Source organism: Prinia subflava, chromosome 6, assembly GCF_021018805.1.
Source record: "Prinia subflava isolate CZ2003 ecotype Zambia chromosome 6, Cam_Psub_1.2, whole genome shotgun sequence".
In the NCBI taxonomy this organism is placed as follows: domain Eukaryota; kingdom Metazoa; phylum Chordata; class Aves; order Passeriformes; family Cisticolidae; genus Prinia; species Prinia subflava.
Genome location: NC_086252.1, coordinates 20,277,207 through 20,297,035, shown reverse-complemented (window position 1 = coordinate 20,297,035; position 19,829 = coordinate 20,277,207). Strand labels below are relative to the sequence as shown.

Sequence of the window (19,829 nt, the reverse complement as noted above, 5' to 3'; positions counted from 1 at the left end):
AAAACGAGCAGTAAAATGTTAAATCCCAATTTCCTGTCTTCCTGCTTGCCACAAAGAGTGTTTTAACCTGCTCAGTGTGTGACACAGTCATAAAGGAGTTATTATCAATATTAAAGAATTCCTTTACAGCCTTATACTGTGCCCTAAACCTCCATTCCATGCATGTTTACAGCTTCAGGTTAAGTTAATAATTTCTTCCATCAACAAAACATTAGCCTCTGCAAAACAGACGTCCATCTCATTTTTGGAAATGACAAGTCCACTGAGCACAGGGAGGAACCTAATTGCTGTAGCCTGCTCTTTTTCTAATGAATAGCTCAATCCACTTGAAATGCTAGGAGAAACAGAATGTGTTTTGCAGTTCATCATTCTTCTCCTCAGCAAGGAAACTGTATGCAAGCTCATATTTCAGCATACCAGGCCATGAAGTCTTGCTGTGGGAAAACTAAATCCAATAGGCAGGAATATTCAGCTGTGACTTACAGCTATTATTGCTTGCTAAATACTTCTAAGAATATTATAGAGCCAAAACCAGTAACACGCAGAAACACAAAACCCAGAATGATTGGCAACACACACAACAGCAAGATGGCAAACCCTGAAAAATGAGTATGCCACATGCAGTACTTAAAATGAAAAGTACTCATTTATTGAATCAACTAAATGCTTCAAAGCAGAAGGAGTTTCAGGTTCCCAAAATTCTGCTCTAAATAAAGAACTACAGGAGTTTAAGATCACTAACACAAAGCTGCAGTTAATGAAGCTAGCCAGGTACAGATTTACAAGGCTCATTTACTTCTGCTGTAGAAGTTTGCTGCCATTATATGGAATATTGCACAGTCTATTTTCATTCAACAGAGAATTAGTATGAACCTCAGTTTTTCCCCCTTTCTCTCTCTCCTAGAAAAACATGGATGGCTTTCTGTTTAAAAAAACGAGATGACGACAACAAAAAAACTCCATCAACTTAAGACTCATCTCCAAGTTCCCTTTTGACAAAAACTTATTACCAAAAAACAAAGAAAATGCACAGAATGCACAGAAATGCACAGAAATTTAGCATTATTCTGAACTAAGTAATGTTCCTACTGCATGTGTGATGTAACTCAAATGCTCATTTCTTGCCCACACTTTGGAAGAAACAAATCAAGTGAATAAAAACTTTCACACCATTGCAGAGGTAAACCAGGAGTTAGGAACTACATGATCTTTAACGTCCCTTCCAATCTCAACCATTCTGATTCTATGACCATTAAACCTAATACATAAGGTTCTCCATTTATATCTTTCCGCAGACATCCCATAAGTAGGACATCTAGCAAATAAAAGGCACTAAGTAATTATGAACTCTCATAGAAATTACCAGCTTCTCACAGCTGTGTGAAAGACCTGCTGCTCCTGATACAGACTCGATCCTCCAGCAGGATCGAGTGTATATCGAGGACCCATGTGTATACATGGGGTGTATGTTGCTTTGTCTCCAAATTCCAAAATATCCCAAATAAAAAGTTAACGAGTCAAATAGTCTATTTTAGTCAAGGTGAAAATTCACTGAAGGTTGATATGTATTCAGTAATCCAACTTTGTCACTAAGAATTGTTACACTCTGCACTGTTTTGAACTTAGGACACGGCTGCTTTCTCTATAATGGTATACAACTATTCAGGAAAGCAAAACAATGGAAGTTTGGCAAGATTAATTTGCTAGAAGCCAGTAAGTGCTGTAAGTGCTTTTGCTTATTGTTCCATTGCCTTCCAGACATTTATTGATTTCCATAAATTATGTATTCCATTATATAATCCACCAAATAGAAGATGCACTTGAGCTCTCCCCTAAAAGCTCCTCATGCTCTTTTCCAGGCTTTAGACACTTCTCTGGTTCTAGTAAATGTCACTGTAACTACAAATTAGTTTGCTAGTTCCCTTAGTGACAACTGTTTGGATTTGTTGATTTATTTGTAGGCAGAGTTTCCAAGCAGTGTTTCATTTGTTCCTCTTTTTTACTTACATCCATTACAGTCTTATCAAGCAGCAGCACACAGACTTTATTTCTGCTATATAGAAATAGGATTGGAAGAAAGGCACTTAGTATCTTTGTGATTAATAGTTTTATCTTCTTCATCATTTCTTAATGGTTCCTATTTTCTCAAATGCATTTGTAAAAGTTATTTCTGTTTTAAAATGCCAACTCAGACCTTTTTACCATCTTTTATAATACCTCTAATGTGCTTCTAGCTCTGTGCCATTACAGACTAATACACCTTGATTACCATGGTTAAAACCACCCCATCCCTCATCTCTTCTTCAAAGTAGTAAATTTAAAGTACTTTTGTCCATTTTAATTCACTACAAGTTGATTTTCATTATGCATTCACCTCCAACAGGAAGAATTCCAAATGTTTTGAATAAGGGTGACACCAAAGCACGCCATGCTAAGACATTTTGGCATAATTTCAGAATCGAAAACTTCCCACTTTGTGAAAGCATGTTCTGCAACTCTTCATTATTTTTTTCGTTTTCATCGAACCACTTGATGTGCATACCAAGATCTGATTTTCAAGGGAATAATGCTTCCTCAAGGAAGTAGAAAAAGCACAAATGCCACCCACTGAGTCCCTCACCTACAAACTTTGGCAATCCTGTCATTAGGATATAACAGAAAGATATTCTGTTTTAAAGGAAGTTATCTGCAAAACAATGCTAATATTGACCAAAATCAGGATTAGAGAATAAACAAATTATGCAGTGTTCAGATTGACATGGTTCTACTGAAAAAATCATAAGACATGAGAGAGATTTCAAGCCTTTGCATTTAAAGACAAAGCCTTCAAATAATTACCTAATGATAGCATAATTCCTGCTACACTCAATTATCTCTGTTCCACATGATTGACAAAAGATGTGTATTGTTGAATTAAAATAGAAAATTGTTTGTGTAATGATACAACTGTAAATTAGAGACATTAAATGTCATTATTTCTTTTGTCCTTAAAAGCAGAATGTCTGTCATGTAAGTGCAATTCAAGAAAATGAGGTGTCTTGTAATTAAACTTGAGGACTAAATCATGCTGGCATACTTTGATTATGTATCAAGCAGTGGATTTTCTTTCATTTCTGCCACCTTTTTACCCTCACAGATTTATCCATCTTTTCTTATGCGGAGTTATCTAAAACATCAGCTTCTATTTCACACAAGCTTCAGCATCTTCCATACAGCCCTCGGGAAGAGTCTGTATTCCTGGATGAAATGCATCCTACCATAGCCAAGTAACTGTGTATTTTTCCTTCCTAATATAAAAAAAATTCTCAGACAAGGTAAGCCAACAGAAGTGCATGTGCATGTGTGTGAGAACATCTACATTTTGTCTCTGCATTGCCTGCCTAATTTTCAGACTTCAGCTACTCAGTCATTACATGTGGCTTCCAAAGACTGATGTAGGGAGCTAAGTAAGAATGCAGGTACTGACAGAATGGTAACCATCACATCTGAGTTATGACTGGAAGAGACAAAAGCAGGAGGCAGAGTATGCATTCTTTTCTACAACCAGAAATGAGCTCATCTCTAGCCAAAACTGTAGGAACTTCATCATGAAAAACATCATAACAATGGTGCCACATGGCACACTTCACCAGTCAGCTTTTCCACTCTCATATTCCTAATAAGCCCTATTCCCACCAGGACAGAGGCTCCCTCACCATCAGGAACTAATGACACTGGCCAAGTCTTAGTGTGCCTTAACAAGAAACACACGCTAAAAAAAAAGAAAAAAAAAAAGGCAAGTAAATAAATAAATGAATATCACAATTATCTTGCTTGTACAAAACTTCAGCCCCACAGGTGTTCCTACCATCTAAAATTTAAAATTTGAAAATTTGAACTGCATTGAAACTACCTGGAAGCAAAGTCAGAATAGAAAAAACAAGACACCAGAGCCTAAGAAGCAGGGACAAGCAGTCTGGCATTTGCACTACCTCACTGCAGTTGTTGCTGTAATTAAAACCACAGAAGAATTCAAATGACTTGCTCATTTAGACTGCAGAGAAAGCAAAAGTTCACATCAAAATGAAGTGGGCTAATCAGAGTGATAGGTGGATTCTACATCCTAGAGCTGTACTCATCCAATTTTCATTCTACATCTCTGGGGCAAGATCTTAGTGCATACAATCCAAGAAATATAACTGAAGGGGAAAAAGGCACAGAAAAGTGGGGTTTGCAGGTTTGTTTAAAATAAATTTTACTTGCATTTTTTTTTTCTGGAAAAAAGGCTGGAACGCCAAATGTTTGGCCTCATCAAATGTCACTCGAATTTCAAAAGGTTATCTGGCTTCTCTCAATAATGTCACCCATTTTTCTCTTTCACGTGCTTAAGGCAGGAAGCCCAAGATAAACACAGTTCCCCATGTAGCCTGTGCAGCCTTGCTTTCATACTGTTAGCTTATTTTACAGGTGTTGTATTTTTTATTAACAGCAGAATTTTAAGTATTAATTACCTGTACTGATGATCTGTGGTACCTGTTTCTTATCTCAGTTTTGATTAATTAAAACTTTATTTCAACGTTATTTACAGAACATAGTTAATATACACACCACAGGGAAATACAAACTAGCACTTTACTTTCAATATTATAAAGAGGATGAGGGAATAAAAGCTTGGAATAAACAAGTGAACATATTTATTCATCCTGTATTCAAGGTTTGGCTAAATCACAATCTTCTATACATTTATGTTCCCTGCCTCACAATTTTCTTATGTTTCAGCTGTGGAATTTAGCTATTAAACTAGGGCTGACCAAGTGAGAATCCTCTCCTACCGCTACAGAAATCACAGTTCACTTTTTCCTTCTCCTGCCCCTGCTTTCTTGATTTCTGAAGTCATGATACTATGTACACAGATGAACCAAAGCAGGAACAAGAGGAAATCTGTTTATTAATGTAATTTTGTGAATCAGAACTCAAAGGCTCCTGTGGGATCATATAAACACAACAGAACAGAGCATTTTTCAAGAAGCATTAGCCTCCTGAGGATTTGGCACATGCTCATGTAAACCCCTTTCTTTCTAACACTTTCATGCTCGGTTGTCATTCACTAATCAATACCCAGGCTCCTCCATAACAAATTACCATACTATAAGAGCAGATCATGCCTGTTCAGCACCGTGGAGATGGCTCTTCTCAACTTACTTTTAATTACTACAGGTCAATTCTCAATTAAACAAAAAGGCATTGCTGCTAACTCTTGGTAAGAGTAAAAGGGATGTTTGAATTCTACTCTGCTTCCAGATTGCCACCAAGAAGAATGGCGGCAATTTCTCTGTATTCATAAAATGTGCTCCCAAAATAAACAGCTATTTGAAGTTGATTAAAACCTTACCATTTACTTCAGTGGTTCTGGAAAAACTCCATGAGCTTACAACTTAGTTCCCTCTATACATATTACTGAAAGAAGGAAATACGTTTAGGATATGATGTTTCATGATGAAGGCATAGGACTCAACAGTTTAATACACAAAAAATGCCACTACTATTTAATCATCACATGATCTTGGGTAAAGAGCAGATCCCCCAGATGATGCAAACACTTGTTAATCAGTACACATCAAGAGGCAGCAGCAACACTGACAGCAAAGCACAGTCAAATGATGCTTTCAAGAATGGAAAACAGCCAATGCCAAAATGAAACATTATCATTTGGCTGTTAAGCTGTTGGAATGAGACAGCAGCAGTTACCTGTGTAAGATCTACTGTCTCTGTGCCACTCACCATACAGAAAAGGTAAGTGCACATTAAAAAATCAGCCAGCAAGGGAACTGTTATGGTCACGATCAGATCAGCTAGGAACATGTCCAAAGCTCCAGGCAGCTGATAGCTCCTCCCTCAGGAGAGGTCTTTACAACACTTCTATCCATGGCTGATAGGTCCATATTGCTTAAGACTCAAAAGAAACTACCGTGCTTTCAGTCTAGAAGAAATGGATGCAATTTGACAGTAAAACTTAGAAACTGTGTGACAGAAGAAACACAAGAAAACTGATACTTTTTAGAAATGATACATATACATTAAGTCCTTTCTCTCAATCCACTGGTTTACAGCCCCAAGTCTACATATTATGACAAAGAAGTGTTAGAACTAGAGACATTTTAAATATATCTATATCCAAATATGCTGCTTCTCTCTTTCTGCAGTTGCTGATGCCCGAAGCTAAATCAGAAGAACATTAAAAGCCCTTCAATTTTTTGACTTGCTACATTCATTTCCAGCTAAGTCAAGCAGCAAATTCTGAAACAATATTTTTGCCTCAGTTATCAGTGACTCATTTCACTGCACAGGCAGTGAAAAGCAGTATTCACTTGCATCATCTTTTTAGAAGTTCACACTTCCTACCTGCTCTCATACATCAGCACTGGGAATAACTTTAGCAAGCAGCTATCAGGTTTTTGTAGCAGAGATGGCAATATTGATCATAAATTTTTTTCCTCTGAAATTACTCTGAAGTAGCACGGTAGTTTTTCTAAGAGCAGTGGTAAAGATTTAACTTCTGAAACGCATTGGTTTTTACCAAGTACTAGAAATACAAGGAAGGGTATACACAATTACACTTAGAATTTATTAATGTGGTAAAATCTTAATGCTTGGTAGAAACCAGAAGTGATCTAAAACAGACTTTTTCCTAGAAAGAACTGGAATTAAGTAAAGAGAACATCAGTAATGTTGAAAAACAATCACCTGGAAGTATTCAGAGATATTTCAATAACAGAGAGGACAACATGCACATAATTTGATCACTCTGTTAAACATTACAGCACACTGTGGTTATAGTCTGTTATTATATTATAGTTATTGCCTTTCTGGATTTGCCTATAATTTAACCTATCCACTTTGAGTATATCTCTGAAAGATCTCTGCATGTCCTGATACCAAATATTATTGCTCAGTGCACACTTAAGGAAGTCAAACCTGTATTAGCTACATGCCTGAAGTGATACACCATCTGCCTGACTGGTAACAAATACCAGAGCAACTTAGAGATTAAGCATGCAAAGCCTTGCTTTGTATGCTTCTGCATGCCTGGTGCACAAGAGAGGGATTATAACCTGTTATTCCAGTGACAAATTCTTCAAGTACAGAGTTGAAAAATAGCCACAATGCTTGAAGCAAAATTTCAGTTCCTTAAATCAGAAAGCATGAAAGGCCAATCATTGCCAGGAGGCCGGGGGTGTTTCAGAATAGAGTTCTAGAAAAGTGATTTTATTTATGAAATCAAGACAAAAGGCTTACAACAAGTTCTACAGGAATATGGAGGTTTGTAATAGAACCTTGTAATTCCCCAGTGCACAAAACAGACTTTGAGGGGAAGGCACAGAGAAACTTTTGACTATCCAAATCAAAGAAAGTTTTAAACATGTTGAATCAAAAACTCCCTGGAAGTGTGCATCCTTTTAATGCCACTGGCTCAGGGTTTTACAGTCCTGATCACCTGTCAGTATATTACTGTCAAACAAAAGGAGACTTTTAAGTAAACCAGAAAGACACCTGAGCCACGACAAAATTTACAATCTGTGTATCATCCATCTAAAATTCATGGATCCTGACTAGCTTTTCAAAAAGAGTGGGAAGCATAGAAAAAAGTCTAAGCTTTGTATTAAAATCTTCAAAGGTTTCATCTGTTTATCCTGCCAAACTTTTCTCTTTACAGTCAATCAGCTTCACCAGCAAAGTCTGCTCCTATGTTAAATTCTTGTCACACCTGTGTCCCAGTGCACCTCTCGTGCCCATTCATGGGCCCCACTAGAGCAATGACAAATCTGGGGCAAAACAAAATAAATTTTGGTAACCTAAATTTAATAAGCAGAAAAAATATATTGATTCCTTGACTCAATAATTATAAATTTTACATTGTTTTGATTAAAAAAGAGACTATTTCTCTATAAATGAGTGATGGTATAGCAATTGCATAGAGGATTATCTAGGTGATAATTAAAGTAAATTTTTAAATTTTTAATTTATTTTCTATAAAATACAGCAAGGAATAAAAACACCTTTAATTAGTGAATAGGAAATACATAATTTACTGTTTTAAAGGCAAGCTTTGAAGGAAATAATAGATGTAAAAAGAAAAAGTAGGATTAAAGTCAAAAGTTTAATCAAAGGTTCATGCTTATTGATTTCAGTCATGATTTAATCATGGTTATACAGGGTATTTAAATGAAATCTCCATGTATGAAAATAAATTCAGTTCTGTAACCATGTCCCCACACTTCCCTGATTCCCCACAAACCTTAGAGGTGGTGGCAAAATAAAGCTCACTGCTGTAATCACAGGTACATTTATTTCAAGAATCCTACAAATGGTTTTGTTTATGATGTTTGTAACTGGATCAATTCCCAGACCATAGAGAAGTTCTGTTACTTTACAGCTGTAAATCCACTGCACAGCTGGGAGTGTGTTTGTGGATTTTGTCATTGAATAGACTTGATAACAGAGGCCATTCTAATAGCAAAAATGCTGAGAAATATCAATATTCTTGGTGAGAGATATACACCAGCCCCACTTCTTACAAAAGAGATTGAAATGATGGAAGGTTTTGCTTAACATACCAAAACAAACCTGTAAAAATATTTTAAACAGAATGAGACTTGAGAACTTTGATTTATGGTGCTAAGCCAATTATCAAACTCATTCTGCCTCTAGCCAGATCAGATTTTGGAGTTTGTTTGTTCATAGTTCTTGGGGTTCTATTCCTATAAATGTAAGCTTCAAACTTAGCTATTAACCAACACAGCAGCAGCTCTACTAGGTACCACCAGCCAAGTACATTTTTCTTATGACTTTACATCTAATTAATTTTGTAAGAAAGAGGTCAAAAAAACAGGCCAACATCAAAGCAGGAAGATCAGCACCTGAGCTCGTGCTGACACCAGTGAGCGATACCTCATCATCTGTGTTCAGGTACACACAGGAAATCACTTTTGATTCAAGTCCTAACAACTCTGCCACTGCAGCACCCAACAGGCAACCACCTGCCACCAGCTACTGCTTGGACCTGTCTGCCCAGATCCCCAGAAGGATATTTCCCAGAACTCATCAAATGCCAATCAAATGTAGTTTCCAGCTACATTAGCAAAAGAAATGTTTTTCTATTAAATATACACACAAGCATTTACATATAAATAACAGGGTGACCTTACAAGCAATTCTGCCTTAGCATTTTTCTCTACACTTTATTTAAAATAAGACATGCAATAACAGAAATATCCCATTTTCCAGTAGAATATTTCCATTTGCCCCTTGTATTCTTCCATAGGCTTATCTAGTGTGCAGGAACTGTATTAAATTAGGTCCTGGGACATTCCAAATCACTGTCAATAAATTATCTTCCTGTCATAGGAGCTAATTTAACCATCTTAGATTGTTTCAGATAATTTGCAGTTCTTAATTATTAACCATTAACAAGTCTCCTAATTTAACATGAAATATCTCTGTTATTAATCAGGTAGTCAAACCCTGTAACAGGGATCTTCCTAAATCTGTAAGTGCAACAGATTGTTGGTTAGATTGGGAATTTCAAATCCAGGTGGTAATTCCTCCTTATTTCCTTTCCCTGGTGCTGTGAACAGTCCTGTTGGAGGACTAAATCGCAGACAATTGCCTTTGAACCCTCTTTGCAGAGTTCCTGCCAGGGTCTGCTGCTGAGACACACAGTGTTCACAGCCTTACTGGAAAAATTTGGATTACAGATTTCATTCCTTCCGACTCTCAAATACCACCTCCTCTTGAGGGTGAGGATACAGAAGCATCAGCATTTCGATGTGACAATTGCTCAGGCTGAGTCAGAGTTACACGCTGTGGCAACAGAGACAGCCAGTGAGGACCAGTATTTTCACTTCACTGCAAAATTCAAGCACAGTCTCTTAACTACACTTGAGCTTTAAAACACTAATGGCCTGTATTAAGCATTTAATACTAGAGCCTTTCAAGAGCTTTACATGGAATTACCTAAAACAGACTGCTGATAATTTCCCTTTTGGGGCAATGCACTCCAAGACACAATACTGCAAAAGATAGAAAATAAATTGGAAATTGCTGTCTCCAGCCAATGAAACAACCCTGACAGTAGAGAATTTTTGACAAGTTAATTCCCACTGAGAAAACTATGAAAACACAAAGGAATTAAATACAAGTTAAGGACATATAAATCAGTTAGTCTGGATGGTTTTCAACTTGAGTAAGGGAGTTAAATACCACCACTTGTATAAAGAGTGCCATGGGATCCTTTAAAGATTCCTTCAGACTGTGAGTGGTGCTTCTGATCCACAAGGCTTTTGCAGTAAACAGAGGATGGTCTTAATTTAGCACACCCACTGAACTACTGAATGAGTCCAACCCTGCTCTGACTGGGAAAAAAATAATAGAATCTGACAATCCAGGTAAAGAATTACTTAAATGCATTATTTTTTTTGCCAGAATTCATCCTTCGTGAAAGTAATTTTTAATTTTTATGGGTACTACTAACCTTGTTCTGGAATATACTGCTAGGAAAAAAAAATGCAAGCTATTTCCTAAAATGTGATGGGCTGTCATAGTTAAGCCTCACTGCAGACAAAGTAAAAAAAACAAAGCAGAGGAGCACTTTCTTCCTGCCCACCCCCCACTCACCTCTTGCTCCTTTTTAAGGCTGCCCATCTCCTTACCCTTTGCCCTGTGCCAAATCCCCAGGCACTACTCTTTAAACCTTATGGTCCACACTCCTGAGCCTCATACTAGGTTGTTTCTGCTCAAAAAGCTCTAAATATTTGCATCAACTTCCATGACAAAGTCTCAACAGAGGAGAGGAAGCACAACTCCAGTGCTGCCAAAGGTACCTTGCTAAAGACAGTATCTATAGTCAGCCAGTGGCTGCCTGAGCTTTGATGAATGTTCCAGAACCAAAGTAACTCTTGCCTTTAAATTTGCAAATACAAAGGAATTCTAAATACTATCTCTGAATCTACACTGCTGGGCAGAGATATAGGCAGGTTGTAGCCCTCATGGTCAAAGCAGCCCTTTGCAAAGTGCCAGCCAAAGGGAAAGTGTGTTACTTGGTGCAGGCTGCACCCCTACACTCCCCCCAAACACACACACACACAACACACACACAACACACACACAACACACCACACACAACACACACACAACACACCACACACAACACACACACAACACACACACAACACACACACAACACACACACAACACACACACAACACACACACCACACACACACACACACACCACACACACCACACACACCACACACAACACACACACACACACACAACACCCACACAACACCCACACAACACCCACACAACACCCACACAACACCCACACAACACCCACACAACACCCACACAACACCCACACAACACCCACACAACACCCACACAACACCCACACAACACCCACACAACACCCACACAACACCCACACAACACACACACTCTGCTCATGTGCTAGCTCTGACCCTACTTACATGCTCAGGATTCCAGCAGATCAAAACCTGTGCAAAGATTTACACCTCTGCCCACCTCCTACCACTGAGACAGGACACAGCCGGAGCTCACACGGGACAGAGGTTTGCACCAAGGAGCATCCTTCCCTCAAAAGGAGGACAATTAAATTAACAAAACTCTGCAAAATTATACATCCGATTTTTGGGTTTTGCAAGACGCCAACAGTGTTTCCAGGCTTCAGACCACATCTGCTTTTTAAAACAATTTTTTTCTGTTTAAGGGAAACTTTCTGATTCCTAAAACAGAAATTCTTGTTTCTTACCTCTCTACCAATAACCACCTATATTTTCACAAATATAGGAAATTAACTTATTACTGTTACTACAGACTTGCTTTAGGGAAGGTAGGGAGAGGGAATTTTTTTCAGCCATGAATTAAAGAGGATTCTTAAAAAGAACACAAGTTCATTGTGCAAGTAAGAGCTTGGAAACTCATGTTTCCCAGGAAGAGTCCTCCTTTACTTCTGGCTTAAAGGCTGCAGAAAGCTGAAAGCATAATCCCTGATGTTTCACTATACTTGTAGGTCTAAAATGTTTGCCCTCTCAATATGCCAACACTGCAAATAACTGGGTAAGAAGCTAATCACTCTCTGGGTTTCATGATAATTTATAGATACCAGATACCCAAAGCACCTCACTGGTACATCCACACAGCAGTACAAATTGGTTTGTTTGTAAATGGTTTCATCTACCTGCCAGTAGAGAGATGAAAAAGAATATTGATGGCGTAACTGCGCAGTTATGTAAATTGGACAACTAAAATTATTCTAAATAATGTCTAAGTCTTTCCTATACTCACAATAAATTCATTAATCCTCTCTTTTGAACACAACCTTTGGCAGCCATGCAACTTTTTGCAGCTGTCTTAGAGAAGTAGGCAAAGAAAAGGGAAGAAAGAGGTTTTGGAACTTGGCGCTCATTCTGTGTAATTGTTTTTTTCTCATTACAAACAGCTGGAACCAGGACACTGACAATTTTTGATGTCACTGTTTTAAAGCTGTTTGTTATGCCTAAGTCTGCTATTTGTTTCTAACATACTGGTTATAATTTTCTAATTATTTCTGAATTATCTTTTGGTTAGCATAAAAATTTGTAACACTTAACTTTTCTCCATAGCAATAATTAGGAATTTACAACCTCACATAGATATCCTGTCAACACAAACTATATGTAAGCAAGTTTTAAAGTGAGTGGTAATTTAAGAAAAAACATAACAAAGCTATCATACACATAAAAAGCTATCAAAGTTTCATATGGAAAAGTAGTTTTATCCAAGAACTAGACTGCATAATTAAGCAATTCAAATCTTAGTTATAAACTGATTTTAATTAAAGGTAATCTGACTTATTTTCAACTAAGTAAAAATTTAAGTCAGACAAAATATTGGTATTCACTTTCTAAAATACCCATCTCTTCTCCACAGTGGCTGATGGAACTTGCCAGTGAAAAACATTTTGAGTAGGCAACTTGTAACACAGCCATGGTTTATTTCTGTCAGAGGCTCACTGCTGAAGTGTGAAAGAAACTCATTAAAAACTTCGCACTGTGATTCTGTATTATAAGGAAAAAAAAGAAAGCAAATACTTAATGAAGGGTACTCTTAGCCTGAAGACACATTCATACTCTGCTTTTCATTTTACACTATTTCAGTAAGCAATTAAAAGACAGCAATTAGTCACAGAAACACTATTCATACTGGTCATACTGGGAGATTATACAAGTCAGCACTGATTTTATGTTAATATTACGAAAGTAATGAGGGAGATCAAGATAATACAGTTAAATAAATAGAAGGATCTCTTACCTTAATCTTAAGACAAGATTCACTGCACATGGAACTTCACTGTATTCCTCACTAACAGCAGGCTGAGACTATTAGAAAAAAAAGAGCAAACAGTATTGTAAAGGATGTAAAGGGTCCAAAGGGAAAAAAATCCCCAAAAAACTTTCATGCTAACAGTTTGAAGTTAGCACAGAATATTTAACACATTCTCTAACTCTCAGAAACCCTTTAAATGCTTTCAGTACAAAGCCTATAATATAGCTGATACCACAGAATCCCATATTTCAATTACAGAGAAACAAGAAATAAATAAGGCCTGCATTAAAGCACTGCGTGTAGGAGCTTATAATCCACCTTGCATCAAAGCAACAATTACCTACTAAATCATATGCACACAGTGCCAATTCAAAACTGCTACTCACATTATTTTTGTGTAACAGTTTTGGTTGTTGAGGAAGTCTTACATCTACCCATATGCAAGGAACTAGCAGCATATCAAAGCAAGTATCCGAGCTCAGAGGATGTCTTCCACACAGAAAAATCAGGAACACTGGTATCTTTCACATTATCACTCCTCCCTCACACTGTGATATCCTCCCAGCTCTCAACTAAAATCTGTATGAAGCCTCAAGCAAAAGTGTATCCTACACACAGAATGCACCAGGCTCCTCTACCCTACCATGATTCATACCTAACCTAGCATAATGTCACCAGTCACAGAACACCCTGTTCAAAGGTTACAAAGGGTTCAGAAGACCCCCAAAATAAAGACTTGCACAACAAATTTCATTTGACAGTTTTTTAAACATTTTTCCACATCAAAGATACTTTTTAAAAAGTTACACAAAATCCCTATTGTATTATCTGTGTATAAGCAGACATTATTGAATTTTTTGAAAATTATTTTTCACAATCACTAACATGAAAGCAGGTTTTCTTCTGCTTCAATCAAATTCCTTCCATTCATATAAGCTACTATTATTTCTGCAACTTAAACAGACATGTTATGCCATTATATAGGAATGTGGATCCAAAAACCCCAAGAGGCACACACCAACAGTGACAAGATGCATTAGTCTTAGTTCCAAGTCATCTTACAGAGCACTTCAGGAAACAAAAATCAACACAAGGCTTCAAGCAGAGGGTTTTCTTCTCTTCCATAAACTAAGCAACCTTTTTTATTATGAGTTACATGTATAATCTGGGTCTCAAGCAGTAGAACTCTCAACATTTAGGACAGAAAGACTGCACGGTGAAAGCCCTTTTTTTGTACCTGGCTTACATAAAGTGTCTCAGATGCTGAAGAGCTGTGTAAATTAGGTCTGCAGTGGAGACACTGGGGTCATCACAGGAGCTATTAGGACTAAATCTGGCAGGAAGCTGCAAGGCTTTTAGAAGATTTCTCTGACACCAATGAAAATCAGAGAATCTAAAATTGCAGGTGAAGTGGCAAGGGCCACCCACCCAAGGAACAGACATTTTTGAAGACCATTTAGTCTGTAAGCCATAATCCTATTAAACAATTGATTATAGCAGCAATGCTTCCCACACTTAGCACAGGGCCATGAAATTCTATGTAGTATTTTATTCTTCTGAATCAACTTAATGCTTCAGTACTGAACTATTTTACTGTGTATTGAAGGAAATATTTTAATTATAAGCTACATGTCATGATACAGATCCTAAGAAGAAAAAATTATTTGGAGATGTTCTGGCTACTCCAACGCAGCCTTCATTACCCTTACAGACAGCAATTAGTGTGATCTAGTTACAAAGATTCATTAAAAACAGCCAAATTACCTATCTTCATTAATTCTCCTGGGCACAAACATAATGTGACTTTTAAATTCCTATCCATCTTATCCACTGTGTGCTGAAGTTCATTGTTACAGGCACAATGGTGTACAGCCCTATCCTCACAAGCACTTGCCATACAAGGCTGCAGAACAATACTCCCACCTTAATTCACATTTTTAACAGCAGACATGAAAAAAGAAATCCCTTCACTCAAATGCTTTGAAGAAAAAAAAATTGATAAAGACATTTTTACCTCTGCGTTCTCCTCCTCTTTCAGTCTTCGTGACTGGAAAACAAATGCAGTGAGATATGAGCTATGCAAGTTTATGCAACAATGATCCAGAAATACTAACAATTAACATAAAGACAGAATGCCTTTCAGAGTGTAAATGTCTTGGCACAAACAGAACATACCTTTTCCTGAGAAATAGCAGCTTTGCCTTCCTCACTCTTCTCATCCATTTCATCATCACTCCATTCCCAGTCCCCATCTTCTGTTTTATGAAGGTGACCACTGGAACCCGGCACTCGTCTGACCTATCAAAATATGATTTACCATTACACAGACATCTTTAGCCTTCATTGGTGTTCTGGTTAATTAGCAATTATTTGCAATTTTTATTCTATGTGCTCTCATCAATTTGCTGCAGGAGCCACTAACATAATCCAATATTATCTGACCTCCTTAAGCCAGTGGTGTTTTCATGTCGCTCATCGTATGAGCACTGATCTACTTGGTTCTACATTCTGTTGGTTGGTGGCAGTGATGGAAAACACAAAACAGCAGAAAAAACTAAATATAAAAATCTGACTAGAAAAATTACGGTATTTTTCAACACAACAGAACTTAAAAGAAAAACTAAACTGGCAATAGTCCTGCTCTAAACCCCTATGGTTTGCTGCAAACCATAATGTGCAGAGAGATGCAGCATGTGACAAATTCCAGCTACTTCTAAATCCCATCAGGTACCATATCACCAAGATGCATGACATGAAAATAGTTTCAATAGTTTCTTCAAGCCTGAGACCATGAGCTTCCAAGGAAACTGTGATGCAGGCAGTAATACAAATTTTCCAAAGCAGATTTTCATAGAGAGCTGGGCACTTTTGCTGTTTCTGTGCTGGGTTCAGGCCAAGCACAGTTTGGAGCTGGCTGGCCTGACACCACAAGAGCATGAGTGATAGGAACCCTCTCTTCCATACACAAACAGGTATCTTGATGTCTGTCTGGGCTCTTTTCCACCCTTCTTTACTTCCCAAACACTCACCTGCTCCTTGCCCCCCCTTTTGAACATGTAAGACTAAACCAGAGAAGAGGGTGACATTTTCAGACCTCACCACGCTTCTGCATTTCCTTCAGTCCTTACGATATTCCTCCCTTACATCTCTTCCCTGTACAACTGAATTAGAGTGCCCTACTCAGTTTCTGCATACTTTGCTCTCTTTTCTAACTGAGAAGGGAAACCTACGCAGGACACTGAGGGAATAAATTCTGCACAATTTTCCCTGTTACCCATACCAAGCTCCTGCTGGACCAATTCTAGCCTAGCTACCTCCAAGCTGGGTAGAAGCAGCCTGTGTGTGTTTGGGAGGAGCAGGCAGACATCACACAAGCAGTAGCACAGCAATTCTTTACTCTGCTGCAATCAGCCCAGGCACAATCAGCGGGCTCTTGCTGTCTGCATGGTCAGGGATCAGCACAGACACAAGGTAATCTAGCAGGCAATTTGCCTGCTGCGTGTGGATGTCATTTATTATCCTTCAAGGAGACCGAGGTAGGCTTTTGTTTAACAGCACAGGCATCTTCCAAATGGCTCTACACAAACCTAGCAGAGGACATCATCCACAACTAAAACCGTGCTTTTCCAGCACAATAGGAGATATTGGTTTACAGACAGATTCAAATACTGCATCGTGCACTAATCAGGATCTCTTCTGCTTCCATTTTCAGTTGTTTTGAAGGCTTATTCTAAACAGAATGATTTTAATGGAGCTTAATGATGCTTGCATCATTTGCAGAGAGGAGTGCATTTCCAGTTTTTAAATAGACTGCCTTTTAATAAAAAAATAAACAAATGGCTCAAGGAAAAGAAACTTAGTACAAAGCAAAATACCATGTTAAATTAAATTATTTTCTTGAGAGGTTTCTGAAAGCAGGAAAACAAGTTTACTGGTACTCTGTTTCAATCAGACTTACTCCCATCAGCACACATGTTCACAGGAAAAAAATTATAGTTTCAGCTAGAGCAAAGTACCCAACCTACTCAGCTTTCAAATATGTGACGTTGTTGTCTAGAACACTTTTTTAATTGGTGTGTCTGCTTAACACTTGCACCACTTGGTGAACTAATTTGTACAATTTTTAGACTAACAAATCTGGCTTTGACCACTCAGTTCTGGTTAAAGCCACAAAGAATCAGTCACATATGGAGGGCACGCACCCTACCTAGGTGAGGGAAAGAGCATGAGTAGCACACCACATCTGCAAATAAATTGTCTCTTTGTTCATCGTAAACATCTCACTCCAGTATCAGATATTGGATGGAAATATACATTATTTATATAACATATTAAATTTCTGTTCTGGCTATCATTTGAGATACTACTAGCAGACTGGTACCACAGGCAGCATGCTTGTGTTTCACTCCAATAATAACAGCATTAAGGCAATTGAGAATATTGCATGTATTTCTCCTGACACCCTGCTACAGGTCTTCCATTTTACAGAGAGAAATAATGCAGCAAACGAAGCTGTTCATGTACAAGGGCACAAAGCAAATCCAGGACAGAGCATGGAACCTAAACAAACTTCTTGTGTATCTACAAAAATAAGAAGTAAGTTGGTTTACATTTAACATTGCATGCAGTAGCCATACAAATGTAATTTCCCCTTAGCTTCAGTCAAAATACACAACACTGATAATTCCTTATGCTAGAATTGTATATCTCTCAGGAAGTATTTCAGAGGGAAAGGAAAACAAATTAAAACATGCTCAATTCTAATTTGGGTTTTACTGATTAAGAATCTAAATGAACCTTTAAAAATAGGAACTAAACTGAATCATAACTTTAGCTAATAAAGAAAACAATGAAAGTTCAGTTTTACAAGACAAATTAACACATATTAGAAAACATATTTCATGTAAGCCAGAAGACACCAGACAATAAAAAATTACTTTGAATGACTGGCAGTTAAACTGCAGCCAACACAAAAGCAGCTCAGAATATTGGATGTACAACCAAAATCTGTTTCTAGGAGGAAAAGTTTAATAAGCCACTGTCAACATTACCACAGCTGTGGAAGAAAGACATTATGAACATCAGTTAAAACAGAGAATGCATGGACAAATCAGTGAGTGAAAAAACATCACCACCACCGAATACTAAGCATTATATTAGTAGTAGTATTGTTGTATATTTTGTTCCTGGTTTAAGCTTATTGCAGAATACAACACAGTAACAAAGATTTAAGTATAAATTAAGCTGCTGACAGAATTATTTGTCCCCACCCCTTTAAAGTAGGATACAGACAATTTAACATTCCCTGCCAATAACACCATGCATTTGCTTTCCAGGACAATAAGTGTTAACAGATGAACAGGGCAACTGTAAATCCCACCCAGTGAAGGTCAGGCCTGATCAGCCTGACAGAGAGGGAACTCCATCATTACAATGCAGAAGCTGCCACATTTCCTGAGGCTTGACCAAAAGAAAGCTACAATGTAGAAAAGCAAAACATAAATGGTTGTACTCTGGGCACTGATGTGCTCACTGTATCTAGATTTTAGAGAATGGGGAAAGAAGAATCTATTATTCATTACTGATTCTTTAGCTGCTGCAATCTCTTTACAAGTTTATTTTTGTAAAGTGACAGTGAAGGCAATGAATACTTTCTGAACACTAAGAATTTACTGCTTCCTTATTCACAAGTGTTCAAAACAGCAAAGAACTGGGCCCACTTACAGATTAATTCTTTTATTTCAGTGTCTAAATTGATGAAATAAATAAAAAGCATACACTGTGGGATACCAGTGCAGACACATAAAGCATTACTGCATTTCATACATGGTCCAGCACATGACCTTAGACTACATTACAAATCTATTCTGTCAGTAAGAACAATATTATACATCTACTGAATTTTTTCTCCTTCTGAAGGAAGATGACCAAACATTGACTTTCCCACTATCTGAAATATTTAAGGTATTTCTATTAGAAGCTCTATTAGAGTCAGAAGCTCTGGCAACTGAATATTTGCAATGGATCCTGGATAGATTTAAACCAGCATTTTCAAACTGTTCCACAGAGTATGGTGACCTGAAAGCATGGGAAGTAAGATACATTTGTGGAAGTAAAACTGATGGCACTAATAAGCATTAATATTCAGTATCATGGAAGGTGCCTTGCCATCCTCCATGCACAGGTAACAGAGAGCCCAAATTTAATTTGTTCCTGGATTCCTGGAGAGCAGCAAATATGTAGATTCCAGACATATGAAGCACATCTGCAAAAGTGTTTGTAGAACCCTGACACTGCTTTCTATTAATTTCTAACTAGAGAATAGTCAGTGCTGTTGACCATTTTTTTGCATTTGTGTATCTCTACAGAAGGCAAGCTATACTTTTTTAATTTTTAAACACACATCCTTCCAGAAATACTGCAGCTGGAGATAAAACTGTCTTTTAATTTACCACTGATGCC

At 37.6% G+C, this 19,829-nt stretch overlaps 1 protein-coding gene across 2 annotated transcripts in view; it reads right to left on the bottom strand.

The window, feature by feature from the left end:
* Positions 1-19,829, bottom strand: part of STK39 (serine/threonine kinase 39) — an 82,229-nt gene that overhangs the window by 22,072 nt on the left and 40,328 nt on the right. For both annotated transcript variants that reach the window (XM_063400568.1, XM_063400567.1), the window contains exons 11-13: positions 15,543-15,665; positions 15,382-15,414; positions 13,353-13,420 (exon numbers count right to left, since the gene is read on the bottom strand). In XM_063400568.1, the coding sequence (XP_063256638.1) occupies positions 13,353-13,420; positions 15,382-15,414; positions 15,543-15,665 (224 nt within the window). The remainder of the gene's footprint in view (positions 1-13,352; positions 13,421-15,381; positions 15,415-15,542; positions 15,666-19,829) is intronic.